The sequence below is a fragment of the Anomaloglossus baeobatrachus genome, chromosome 4 (assembly GCF_048569485.1).
Source record: "Anomaloglossus baeobatrachus isolate aAnoBae1 chromosome 4, aAnoBae1.hap1, whole genome shotgun sequence".
Classification (NCBI taxonomy): domain Eukaryota; kingdom Metazoa; phylum Chordata; class Amphibia; order Anura; family Aromobatidae; genus Anomaloglossus; species Anomaloglossus baeobatrachus.
The window spans coordinates 508854286-508868106 of NC_134356.1; the positions used below are offsets into that span (position 1 = coordinate 508854286).

Below are 13821 nucleotides of genomic sequence, written 5' to 3' on the forward strand. Positions count from 1 at the left end.
ACATGCAGCGGCATGCACCACCAATGATATTATGGAAAGGAGCGACGTGTCAATGATCAACGATTTTTGACGTTTTTGCGATCGTTGATCGTCGCTTCTAGGTGTCACACGCTGCGATGTCGCTAATGACGCCGGATGTGCGTCACTAACAACGTGACCCCAACGATATATCGTTAGCGATATGATGTAAAGCACCCTTTAGTGTTGGCACCCTTGAAATTGTTCCAGAAAATTAAGTATTTCTCATAGAAAATTATTGCAATTACACATTTTGTCATTGACATGTTTATTTCCTTTGAGTGTATTTGACACATATAATCAGAACAACATTGTTGGCATCTTTCCAAAACTGTGGGTAAACAAGTTTGTTTGAAGCAAGTGAGGCTTGTTTGTACTCACCTGGGGCAAGTAACAGGTGTGGGCAATATGAAAATCACACCTGAAATCAGATAAGAAGAGGAGAAGTTGACTTAATGTGTCCGTGTGAGTCACACTAAGCATGGAGGAAGAGAACTGTCTGAGGACTTGAGAACCAAATTTGGGAAAAATATCAAGGCTTGATGTTTCCTTGTCCATAGTGTGCAACATAATCAAGAAGTTTACAACCTATGGCACTGTAGGTAGTCGACGTGGACATCAGATAAAAATTGATCAAAGGTTGCAACGCAGGATTTTTGATAAGCAGCCCCAATCAAGTTCCTCAAAAAGTTAAGCTGTCCTGCAGGCTCAGGGTGTATCAGTGACAACGTAAATTATCCTTCTACATTTGAATTTTATTAATGACTATGGGGGGAAACCCAGGAGAACTCCACTACTGACACAGAGGCACAGAAAATCTAGACTGCAGTTTTCCAACATGTATTTGAATAAGTTAAAATCCTTCTGGGAAAACATCTTGTGGACAGATGAGACTAACATAGAGCTTTTTGGTAAAACACATCATTCTACCAAAAGCAGAATGAGGCCTATAAAGAAAAGAACACTGTACTTACAGTCAAATATGGTGGAGGTTCAAAGATGTATAGGGGTTGTTTTGCTGCTATAAGCAGGGGATCAAATGCAATGTCACAGACAATGAGGAGGCAATCGCGACTGAACCAACAACGGTTTATTTACTATATACAAATCAGGGATTAGCACTTTAAATATGAGATATTGGTATAGCACAGGTAACAGTATCAGATTATTCTCACCATTAATGCTAACCTTCGGCATTATTGTAGTCTAGATCTCTCTGGCAGGGAAACGTCAGTGTCAGTCTATTCATTACTCATCCATCCTTCGCCAGCCGCCATAAATAGTGAGGTATGTGCGGCGTCGCTGCGTATTCATGAGCATGTTAGTACATCCAAAGGGGCGTGCTACCGTGCTATGTGGGCCGACTATCCAAGGGAAGTAACGCCCTTGGGACTAGTCCCCGCGCTCATTAGCATAAGATAAAAGATCTTTAGAAATACTATTTATCTATGCTAGTGTATACAGGGATAGTTAGGCAGGGATTAGCAATTTGCTCTCAGAACTGCTCGTGGTTCTGGGTTCATATTGCACCTGACAGGTTCCCTTTAACCTCTTCACGACACATGACGTACTACGTACGTCATGGATCGTGTCAGGTTAATGCCTGTCTGCTGCCGCTGGCAGCCGGCAACGATCGCTGCACATGTCAGTTGATTTGAACAGCTGATATGTGCGGCTATCAAGCACGAGTGCCTGTAAACCACTTACAACGCGCTGTAAAAATATCACAACGCAATGTAATAGTGGGCCACGGTAAGCATTCACTTACTCGGCTCCATTGGAAGTCACGTGATGTGATCACATGGATCCGATCGTTGTTATGGTAGCACAGGGTCATGTGATGACTTCTGTAGTTATCATGAGTCACTTCCTCTTACACCCGGCAGGCTGCCGTTTGTAATAGGAGAGCTCCTTTTCTCCAGATCTCAGCTGTGTAGCTGTGATCTGGAGAAATGGAAGAGCGATCAGACTGCTGATCGTTATAATCCCGTAGGGGGGCTAGTAAAATAAAAAAAAAATAAAAAACCTAAAAGGTCAAATCACTCTCCATTCACCCCATTGAAAATTAAAGGGTTAAAAAATATACACACATTTGGTATCGCTGCATTCAGAAACGCCCGATCTATCTGTCGCGGGCGGAGGAGGGGACGCCGCGCTCTCCCACTGCTCGGATCCGGCTGCTGCTGCGGCTGCTGCGGCCTGCTGCTGCTGCTGCTCGGTGGCTCGAGCGATGGGCCGGATCCCGGGGACTCGAGCGGCGCTCCTCGCCCGTGAGTGAAAGGGGATTGGGTTTTGGGATAGTTTATTGTCCGTGACGCCACCCACGGTTGTGGTGATTAAGTGGACACCACCACTGCTCTTTCTGGGGAACCCGGGAGTGATGGTATGGAGCAGCCAGTTGTTAGTTTGCCCCTCCGTGGGTAGGGGTTTTGGTGGTCCCGGGGCCCAGTGATGGGGTTGGTATGGTGGACAGGCGGGTATGGGGCCTGTGGAGGTGTAGGGGCGCAGGGGCAGCGCTGTACTCACTCAGCCAGTAAACACGACACAGTTCTCGGTAAACAAACGGCTGGTTGGACGGGTCCCTCGGACGGTTACGGTGCTGATGTTCCCTGCAGTTAGCGGTGACAGTCTCTTCCCTGCACCTATGTAAAGTCTTTTTGGTAGCGATGGGTTCCCACCGGTTATCCGCTCCCCGACCTGGACATGAGCCGGAGGAGCCCCTCTCTTGCCCGTAGGCGCTGGCCCTGGGAAACTGGTGCCTTGGCGGTGGCGGTGTCTCCCCTTAACGGTCGGACTGTTGCCTTCAATCAGGACTTGGTTGTTAGGAGTCAGAGGTCCCCTTCACTGACGGATTTGGCAAATTATGGCGACTCCTAGCCTTGTCGGGATCCGAAAGGCCCCTGCCCTGGTGCTGACTGTTCTTCGTATACTGCTCCGGTACCGCCGGGTCACCACCCGTCCGCGGTCCTTCCAGCAACCTCCAAGCAGTCCCCCTGCAGACTATCACGGCCGTCTGCTGACCTTGCTGTCTCAGTCCGGGGCACACACCCGGACCAACTTCAGGCTTTCTTAACTGTTTCTTTTCTGTCACCACTCTTACTGTCCTCCTTTACCACTTCACTGTTTACTCCTTCACTACCCTAGCTGTTCTCCTCTCTAGCCCTCAGCTAGACTTCAGCTGCCTGGTTTTCCCGCCTCCAGGGCTGTGAACTCCTCGGTGGGCGGAGCCAACCGCCTGGCCCACCCCCTGGTGTGGAAATCAGCCCCTGGAGGAAGGCAACAAGGATTTTAGGTTAGCCTTGATGTACCTGCCGGGAATGTGGGGTGAATGTGATGTTGTGACCTGTGACGCCTGGCTTGCCCAGGGCGTCACATATCAAAATATAAAATCAATTAATCTGATCGGTAAACGGCGTAGGGACAAAAAAAATTCCAAATGGCAAAATTATGTTTTTTGGTCGCTGCCAATTTTGTGCAAAATGCAATAACAGGCAATCAAAATGGCGCTTCTGCGCAAAAATTGTACCATTAAAAATGTCGCTTGAGATGCAAAAAATAAGCCGTCACTGAGCCATAGATCCCAAAAAATTAGAACGCTACGGATTATGGAAAATGACACAAAAAGTGTGCCATTTTTTTGGGACAAGCTTCTGAATTTTTTTAACTCCTTAGATAAAAGTAAACCTGTACATGTTTGGTATCTACAAACTAGTACCGACCTGAAGCATTGTACCGACATTTCAGTTTTACCATATAGTGAACACTGTGAATAAATTATCCCCAAAACAACCATGCAATCACACATTTTTCCAATTTTTTTGCACTTGGAATTTTTTTGCCGTTTTCCAGTACACTATAAGGTAAAACTAATGCTTTCATTTAAAAGTAGAACTCGTACCACAAAAAATAAGCCCTCATATGGCAAGATTGACAGAAAAATAAAAAAGTTATGGCTCTTGGAAGAAGGGGAGCGAAAAGAAAAAAAGGGGAGCGAAAAGAAAAACGGAAAATCGCCCAGGGGTGAAGAGGTTAAATAGCTGTGACTTGTCATTCAAACACCGGAGGCAGGTGGAGAGGCCGGTGCAGGAGTAGGAGACCTAGTGTACAGTCTGGCCCCTGTGCATTGAAAATTCATTACCATATCCTCACAAGAGGTATCAATTTAATCTGTATTGCCCCATTATGGCCATACTTTTAGTTTAATTTATAAAATCGTGCTGACGGGTGCTCTTTAATTTGTCCAATGAATTTATGCCCCAGGAATCTGCCACTGTATACCTGCAGGGTGGCATAATCTACCACTAAAAAAAAAAAAAAATCCTGGAAGGGATTGGAGATGAAGGGCTTCATGTGGGTGAAGGCTTTGATACTGTCCTGGAAGAGTTCATCCACACTGTCCTCCACAATGCTGAACCCGTCCTCCAGGTCCCCCAGCGCCATGTGCTGCTGCTCGACCTGACGGGTCAAAGTGTCCACCTTATCTCCATTGTGGAAAATGGAAAATTGAGACGATCTGTTCAGGAGGTCTTCAAACTATGGAGAGAAGTACTGCATTTCAATTATTTTTTGTATTTCTTAAACAATTATGTTGAAAATGCTTCTCTGTTGAGATAAAGCAATTGTGTATTAACATAGGCCAGTAAAAAATAAGTTTATATAATTATAATGTGGGAGCATTCATCAGGAGCCATTCCCAACAAATGAAAAACTTAGCATCTAAACACAGTGTGAACATAACCTTAGCGCAAATTCTTTATATCTTATCTCCACTCCTCCTTCCACCAGTGATTGGCAGCTTTCTGACATCGTTAAGTCAAAAGCTGTCAGTGGCACAGACAGGGAAAGGTAATGCTCTTCAATGAGAAGAATAGCAGAGTCGCAGCAGATAAAACAATGATATCATCAAAATTACAGATGTCACAATGAGATTTTTGTAGGCATCACCAAGTGTCATTGCAGCGTCAGGATTAGTGGAAACTACTGTAAATATTCTGGCACTCTACTTGCTAACTTCTCTGATGTCTGTGATCAGAGCAGGGAGATACCGGCGCTGACACACAGACTTAAGGCCCAGTCACACAACGACTTACCAGCGATCCTGAAAACGATGCGACCTGATAGGGATCGCAGATAAGTCGCTGAGAGGTCGCAGGTGAGATGTCACACAGTCAGATCTTACCAACGATGCAGGAACAATACAGGTCGCAGTAGCGACCTGTATAACGATCTCAGCAGTCACTGTGACCCTGTCACACAGTGTCAAACACAGCGATGCGTCCTGCCCAGCAGGACATCGCCTTTGAAGAAAATGGCCTGGACCATTCTGCAATGACTAGAGATCTCACAGCAGGGGCCTGATCGCTGGTAGGTGTCACACATAACAAAATCGCTAACGGGATCGCTACTGCGTCACGGAAACCGTGACTCAGCTGCGATCTCGCTAGCGATCTCGTTATGTGTGACGGTATCTTTAGGCAGGCTAGCAAGAGTTAATCTCTGCTGGGCTTCTTTTTAATCTCTGATCACATGCTGTGGGGGAGCCAGTTAAGTTCACTCCCCTATGTTATATATTGGCTGGGCTATTGCATTAATGCCAACTATAGCTTACCTATACTGGTCTGGGGAGGTGTTGTGATACAAGCTTGCTGGTGGTTGTTGTGCATATTTGCTGTGAGCAGTTGTGGTGTTAAGCCTTGTTGTCTTTTTGTTGCTGCCTTCCGACTCCTGCTTTTCTTCTTAATCTCTTACTGTTTATTTCTGTGAGTTTGCAGTGCGTCTGAGTTTTAGTTTTCCTTTATCTTCATCTGTGTTTTCATCACACTCCTGCCCCTTCATTTCCTGGGGGAAACAGGTTAGATCTGGTCAGGAGAATAGTAAGGCATGGGACTCTGACGTCTCCACCTTCAGGGGTAATCCAGAGGTCAGGGATAGCCTAGGGTTCCCTAGCGTGAGGCACAGTATAGAAGCCCCCTGTCCATCACTATACTGCAGTCACATGGTGACATTAGCATGGAGTCCAGTAACTAAGTTTCTGTCCTTATTTTATGCTGCTCACAAGATGGGAAGCATAAATCCAGTGACACATTTCCAACAATGAAGAAATGTTAGGATACTGATTTAACTGAAATAAATAGGCCAATCATGTGTGTTAAATCCTCTGCTGGATTTATTATGCTGTAGCAGCTGAGGACAAAACGAGCATAACATGATCAGGGATGCAAAAAACAAAACAAACATGGAGAAAAACATGAAATAGAGTCGCAGTTCTCAACGAACACCGTGGGCAATATATTTAGAGCATGAAAGCCTTAAAATAATTTTGACCTCCTTAATATGCAAGGATATTGAATTGCACACAGTGATGTCACTTTAGAAGCATATGGCGCCCAGTGATGTCATATAACATGAAGACTGCACATAGTAATGTCACAATATTAAAATAATATACAGTTTGAAGTTATAGCACAGCAATATTATGTACTGCGATGTCATATTACAGGGACAATGCATAAATACGTTATCTAGTACCCAGTACCTCACGCATAATGGCATCACTTGTAGGAATAATATACACATGATGATGACACAATACAGGAATAATGAAAACAATATCACTGCATAGAAAGAGTGATGCACTCAGCAGATGTATAACCATAACCATGATTCTTCTTTTTGGAACTTAAGGCACTGTGCGCACTAGGCGGATTTTACCGCGGATTTCCCACGGATTTGCTGCATGTTTCGCTGCAGAAAATGTTCATAACCTTTCTTCAGTGATTCACCAGCAAATCCTATGGAAAAAAAAATGCTGTGCGCGCTAGGCGGATTTTGACAGCTACGGATTTTGCTGCGGGATTCCTGCAGCAAAAAGAATTGCATGTCAATTCTTTTCCGCAGGTACCTGCGGTTTTTGCCATAGATAATGGTCAAAAACCGTAGGGAACAAACTGCGAAAATTTGCGGCAAAACCACGGTAAAACCTTGGTAAAACCATGACAAACCGCAGCAAATCGCGGTAAAACTGCATGCGTTTTTTGGGTGCGGTTTGCCGCAGTTTTTCCACAGGTGCGGTAATCTTTCAGAGCCTGCGAAATTTTCTTAAGAAAATTCCATTTTCTAGTGCGCACAGGGCCTAAAGTGGAATCCCAGTTATGCACACTCCCTTCCATGATCATAATTGATGAGCGATCACTACCATGCTCGGGTGCTCAGTACTTTATAAGAGCAGTTGGATGCTTGTATGGGTGCGACTCGAGTACCCGAGTATAATGGAAATCAATTGGGAACTCCAGCATTTTTCAGGGAAACCTTACGTAAAAATGCTTGAGGTCCCCATTGACTTCCATTATATTCAGTACACAAGTTGTGCCCGTTCGAGCTTCCATCTGCTCATTACGAGTACCGAGCACCCGGGCATGGTAGTGGTCACTCATCACTAATGATCATTACTATCTACACCTTATGTCTGTGTGGAAATAAGCTGCCTTAGTCGTTCAGCCTCACAGTTACTGCTATGCCTGGTATCCTGGTAGCTAAATAAGCTCATGGCTATGATTTTCCACATTACTGCTGAGCTGGCACGTGTGGTATAAGCATTACCTCAGGCTGTAACTTTCCATCTTATTAGAGTATATATGAAATATAAATATCCATTTAACTTGTATGTTTTTTTTCCACAGACTGAGCCCTACCTGAATACAGCGCACGCTCATATGATCTGTTACTGGGATGGCACGGCTCACTACTTGATGTATCTACTGATGGTGGCAGCAATTGCATGGGAGTAAGCGACTTTCACCATAATCATGTGTCTTCTGTGAATGAAACTTGAATAGATAGTCATTATATATTAATATCCTGCCTTATGTAAGGAGAGCATATTTCAGCTACACATCAGTAGTAGTTGGCCAAAACAGCACAAACAAATGTAGTGTTTCTAGAAGCGATAAAAGAATACATCAGTAGTCCTCTCTAATTATGCGCCCCCCCTCCCCCACTCTTCTTTGCAATAGATGACAGGGTGCTGTGTATAGATGGGTGGAGGATCATCTTGTGAGTTCACTGAACTTGTGTTCGGTGTATTCTTTCAGCATTTTTGTGGTTTTTTTTAAATGTTTTTATTTTGTGCCAATTAGGCTACTGTAGCGCCCCACGGGGCAGGTGGTTAACCTACTCATTGCCGGGCTGTTGCGGGTTGGGTCAGGCAATGTCACGGGTGGCCTTGCCCAATTCCGTTGCCCCGAGGTGTACAGTAAATGGTGGAGAAAGCGGAGTGTTGGGAAAAGTTTGTTGTGACGCCACCTGTGGTAGGTGGCCAGGGAGTAGCAGAATTCCTTGCCGGGGCAAGTGTTATGGCAGCTGGGATGGTATCGCTCCCCACAGGAGCGGGCCCCGGGTGGATGACGAGAGCAGTGATCCACGGGAGCGCCGACGCGCGGGGCGACGGCAAAGACAGGGACGACACAGGGGGCTGCGGTTCAAAGTTTTCTTTACTCACAGTTAGTAAGATGCCCCGGAGGTGCCACTCTCCGCCACGATGAGCCTCAGTCGATCTCGGGTAAATCAAAGGCAATCACAGGTGTCTGTGGAGTGTAAGACCTCCCTTCCTTGCACTTGGTTGTGGATCCCCGTGGCTTGAACTGGCTTGGGGACCCCAGTGTCTCTGTTAAGTGTCCCGTCATGTATTCAGGTGGCGTGGATCCTTGCCATGGGGCCTGGCTGCAATCCCGACCCCGGATCCTATGTGTCACTGTGCTCTGGGAAAATGGGTGGTGGGCAATGGGACTTGAAATCCCCATCCCCTGCAGATTCTGGCAGACAACATAGAGTATAATCTGCCCTAGGGCTTCTGCACCCTGTCAGCGCTGGCACTGTGGGAACGGTTAGGCTCGACCTCCAGCTACCATGTTCTCCTCTGTATCACCATCTCCACTGGTTGCCTCTTATCTTCTTTCAGTCTGCCCGGTTCTAACTAAAAGAGCTCTGAAGCACGCCTTCTAGCAACTGTGTTGTTCCGAGTCTCAGACTATTCTAAACTGAAACTGTTTGTGTATTCCTACTTCCTCAGTCAGCCCCCATCTTTCGGATGGTAACCGGGAACTTCCCAGGCTGGCTGGCTTTCTGAATTGTGTAACTAGCTGACTCTCTGACTGGATTTTGTGTAAGTGAAACAAATACCAGTGGTTAACTCCTTCATCACCCGGGATAAAGCATTGCATCTAAAGTCACATACAATACCCTGTGGCAACTGAGCCTCAGGGGCGCCACATTCCCCCACAGCGAATTGCAGCACTCCGGGGCTGCAAAATAAAATACAGAGTATACTGCAATTGTTGCATGTAATAACAATATAACAATCTTCTCTTTATGGGAGGCACATCACATTAATGTTTCAAACATTTTCAACAATACCGGTCATTGGTCATCAAAACATTTCAAGGCAAGCAAATATCAGGAATCAGAAAACATTCTGCATATGAAAAATATTAACATTTACCCGCTCAGCATCACATTCAGCTGCAGTATTATATCTACAAGAAAAATCTTTGAACATTCACTATGCAGTAAAACATATCATAAAGAGGGGAAAAAAAACCCCAAAACATCTTTGCAATCAAAAAGTTCTTATCTCGGATAAAACAGGTAAAACCTTTTCAACCCGAGTCTGTGGTTCCTTAAACTGGTGCCACTTATTTACAATGGCAGTCCTGGCCACGCATTGCCCAGTGGCCCAAAAGACCTTCCGGTCAAACAGAGAGAAAAGTACTTTAATTATATACATCTTCTCATGTTTACATGCCTCTCTATAATGCTCCAGGGCCCTACAGGCATCCAGGTTTGGGGACAACGATGGCAGCCTGTCGCAATGCGCGCCGTGTTGCCGGAGTTGCTTTCGGACAGCCAGAGGAGCACATTGCTTCCACCCTGTGCCTCTGGTTTCTCCGATCGGCACTGTCCATGACTCACAACCAATCAGTCCATGCCACTATCCCATCTTTTCCTGCTTTCTGGGGAGGCAGGACTTCTGGTTCCTTGGTAAGTGTCGTGTAAGGGGGCGGGCATGGTTTTTCGTGCCCCGCTGCAATCCCACCCACGAAGGGCGGGCACCCCCAGTCCTTTTGGGTACACATGGCGCCTTTCCTTTTTTTGCAATGGACACCAGTGCACAGTCACAGTCCGGTAGATGCACAGTGCCCGTGGCCGTGGGCACAAAATCTTGTTTTTCATAAACATTTGATACAGTCATGTAAGACGCACAGCACCCGGTTGAATAAGCATGATATCCTGTTCGTGACGCCAAATGTAGCACCCCACGGGGCAGGTGGTTAACCTACTCGTTGCCAGGCCATTGCAGGTCGGGTTAGGGGATTTCACGGGTGTTCTTGCCCGGTTCTGTTTGCCCGAGTCTTACAGTAAATGGTGGGGAAAGCGGGGTGTTGGGGAAAGTTTGTCGTGGCGCCACCTGTGGTATGCAGCCAGGGAGTAGCCGCTGCTGCAGAATTCCTCGCCGGGGCAAGTGTTATGGCAGCTGAGAATGTATCACTCCCCACAGGCAGAGCGGGCCCCGGGTGGATGATGAGGGCAGTGGTACACGGGAGCGCCGGCGTGCAGGGCGCCGGCAAAGACAGGGACGACACAGGGGGCTGCGATTCAAAGTTTTTTTACTCACAGTTCGTATGATGCCATAGAGGTGCCACTCTCCGCCGCGATGGGCCTCAGCCGGTCCCGGGTAAATCAGATGCAACCACAGGTGTCTGTGGAGTGTGAGACCTCCCTTCCTTGCGCTTGGTTGTGGATCCCCGTGGCTTGGGGACCCCAGTGTCTCTGTTAGGTGTCACGTCCCATATGCAGGTGGCATGAATCCTCACCGTGGGGCCTGGCTGCAATCTCGACCCTGGATCCTATGTGTCACTGTGCTCCGGGAAAATGGGTGGTGAGCGATGGGACTTGAAATCCCCATCCCCTGCAGATTCTGGCAGACATAGAGTATAATCTGCGCTAGGGCTTCTGCACCCTGACAGCGCTGGCACTGTGGGAATAGTTAGGCTCAACCTCCAGCTACCATATTCTCCTCTGTCTCACTATCTCTACCGGATGCCTCTCACCCTCTTGCAGTCTGCCCAGTTCTAACTAGAAGAGCTCTGAAGCACGCCTTCTAGCGACCGTGTTGTTCGGAGTCTCAGACTATTCTAAACTGAAGCTGTTTGTGTGTTCCTACTTCCTCAGTCAGCCCCCACCTTTCGGATGACTCATAGTGGCTGTGGCCCTGGTAACCGGGAACTTCCCAGGCTGGCTGGCTTCCTGAATTGTGTAACTAGCTGACTCACTGACTGGATTTTGTGTAAGTGAAACAAACACCAGTGGATAACTCTTTCATCACCCGGGATAAAGCATTGCATCTTAAGTTAAGGCCCAGTCACACTAAACAACTTACCAGCGATCCCAACCACGATACAACCTGATAGGGATCGCTGGTAAGTTGCTAGGAGGTCGCTGGTGAGATGTCACACTAAGCGACGCTCCAGCGATCCCACCAGCAACCTGACCTAGCAGGAATCGCTGGAGCGTCGCTGGAAGCATGCTGCGCTTGGTAACTAAGGTAAATATCGGGTAACCAACCCGATATTTACCTTGGTTACCAGCGCACACCTAGCCACAGTACACATGGGGTTAATTACCCGATGTGTACTGCAGCTACATGTGCAGAGAGCAGGGAGCCATGCACACTGATTAGCGCTGGCTCCCTGCTCTCCTAGCTACAGTACACATGGGGTTAATTACCCGATGTGTACTGCAGCTACATGTGCACAGAGCAGGAGCCGGCACTGACAGCTGAGAGCGGCGGAGGCTGGTAACAAAGGTAAATATCGGGTAACCAAGGTAAGGGCTTCTTGGTTACCCGATATTTACATTGGTTACCAGCGTCCGCAGAAGCCAGCTCCTGCTGCCTGCACATTTAGTTGTTGCTCTGTCGCTGTCACACACAGCGATGTGTGCTTCACAGCGGGAGAGCAACTAAAAAATGGCCCAGGACATTCAGCAACAACCAACGACCTCACAGCAGGGGCCAGGTTGTTGCTGGATGTCACACTAAGCAACATCGCTAGTAAGTTGTGCATCAGCAGCGATGTTGCTAGCGATGTTGCTTAGTGTGACGGTACCTTTAGATACAATCACTGTGGCGACTGTGCCTCAGGGGCGCCACACTACTAGAAGTCCAGACCTGTAGCTGTATGTTGCTGCCCTTACTTAGGCCTCTTTCACACGTCCGTGAAAAACCACGCATGTTTTTCACGGACGTGTCAGAGGTGCCATTTGCCCTCCGTGAGCTGTGTTTATGGCACACGTGTGTTCTCCGTGTGTTATCCGTGATAACACACGGAGAACAGGAACTTTCTGCTCACCTGTCCCTGGCGTCGCTGTCCGTGGTGCTGATCAGCGGTCTCCGGTCCTGCCGATTCCCCGCTGCTGCAGCTTCCGACCGCAGTGAAGTGAATATTCAATGAGTATAATGAGCGGCAGTCGGAAACAAGTGACAGCAGCGGCAGAGACAGGAGGGCTGGAGAAGGTGAGTAAAGTTTTTTTTTTTTCTTAAACACGTGTGCTTTCTCCGGCGCGTGTCACACGGAACACCTCCGTGTGGTCTGTTTGCGTTCCGTGTGACACCCGTGATGCTGGAGAAAAACGGACATGTTGACGTGCCGAGCACACGGACACACGTATGCTCCACACGTACACACTGTCCATGGCAGAACACGCACGTGAGCGCAGACCCATTGATTTTAATGGGTCTACGTGTGCCCGTGTCTCTGGTACGTGAGGAAACGGACCAAATACGTACCGGAGACACGGACGTGGGAAAGAGGCCTTAACAAAAGTTTCTGATACTTTATATTATAGTTTGGTTTTAATTACTTGATCCAATTAATTATTGTCAATAAGTGAAAAAATGTTCCTAAATTTGTCCTGTTGTCATAGTTACATAGTTACATAGGTTGAAAAAAGACCTAAGTCCATCTAGTTCAACCTTCCTCCACCCAATTATACATTTTGTCATTAAATAATTTATAACTGACAATGTTGTATGTACTGAGGACATCATCCAGGCTTTTTCTAAAAGCTGTTATAGTATCTGCGATTACTACCTCTTGTGGTAGGGCATTCCACAGTCTGACTGCTCTAACTGTAAATAACCCTTTCCTATTTAGCTGCCGGAATTGCCTTTTTTTCCACTCACAGTCAGTGCCCCCTGCACCTTATTATTGTCTTTGGAAAGAATAAGTCATGTGCTAGTCCAATCATGGCGAACCTTTCACGAGTGCCCAAACTATAGCCCTAAACCAATTTTTTTTTCCGAAGTGCAAACATGGCAATTTAACTATTCTATTATGTAAATAATTAATTGATTTTAAACTTACCTTTGCAGTCTTCTCTTCTCTTCAGCAGGGGGCTTTAAGCTCATGGCATGTTTTACCACACATTGAAGCTGAGCCACTCCCACTGTCCTTTCCAGACACAGCAGTTGGATTGATTTTTGTGGAAAAAAATTAGAGGAATATTAGACAGACAGGCAGATTTTAGCATGCAATGCAATCAGATTTCACCCTGAAATCCACTTCTACATTTCAAAGTCGAAACATCTCGAAATCCCATGAAGACATACGAATTACACCCCTCCCCCTTCATTACGTAGTTATGTTCCCCTTCCTGGACCACTTCCTGGTAAACATGTCCCCTATCCCGATATATATTTCCTACATTCTGGTATATTTGTCTCCATCATGGCCCCATCCTGGTAAATGT

General features: G+C 46.8%; 1 protein-coding gene across 1 annotated transcript in view; it reads left to right on the plus strand.

Moving 5' to 3' along the window:
- TM6SF1 (transmembrane 6 superfamily member 1) overlaps positions 1-13821 on the plus strand; it is an 81499-nt gene that overhangs the window by 41140 nt on the left and 26538 nt on the right. Inside the window, exon 4 of the mRNA XM_075342770.1 lies at positions 7698-7801. Within this exon, the coding sequence (XP_075198885.1) occupies positions 7698-7801 (104 nt within the window). The remainder of the gene's footprint in view (positions 1-7697; positions 7802-13821) is intronic.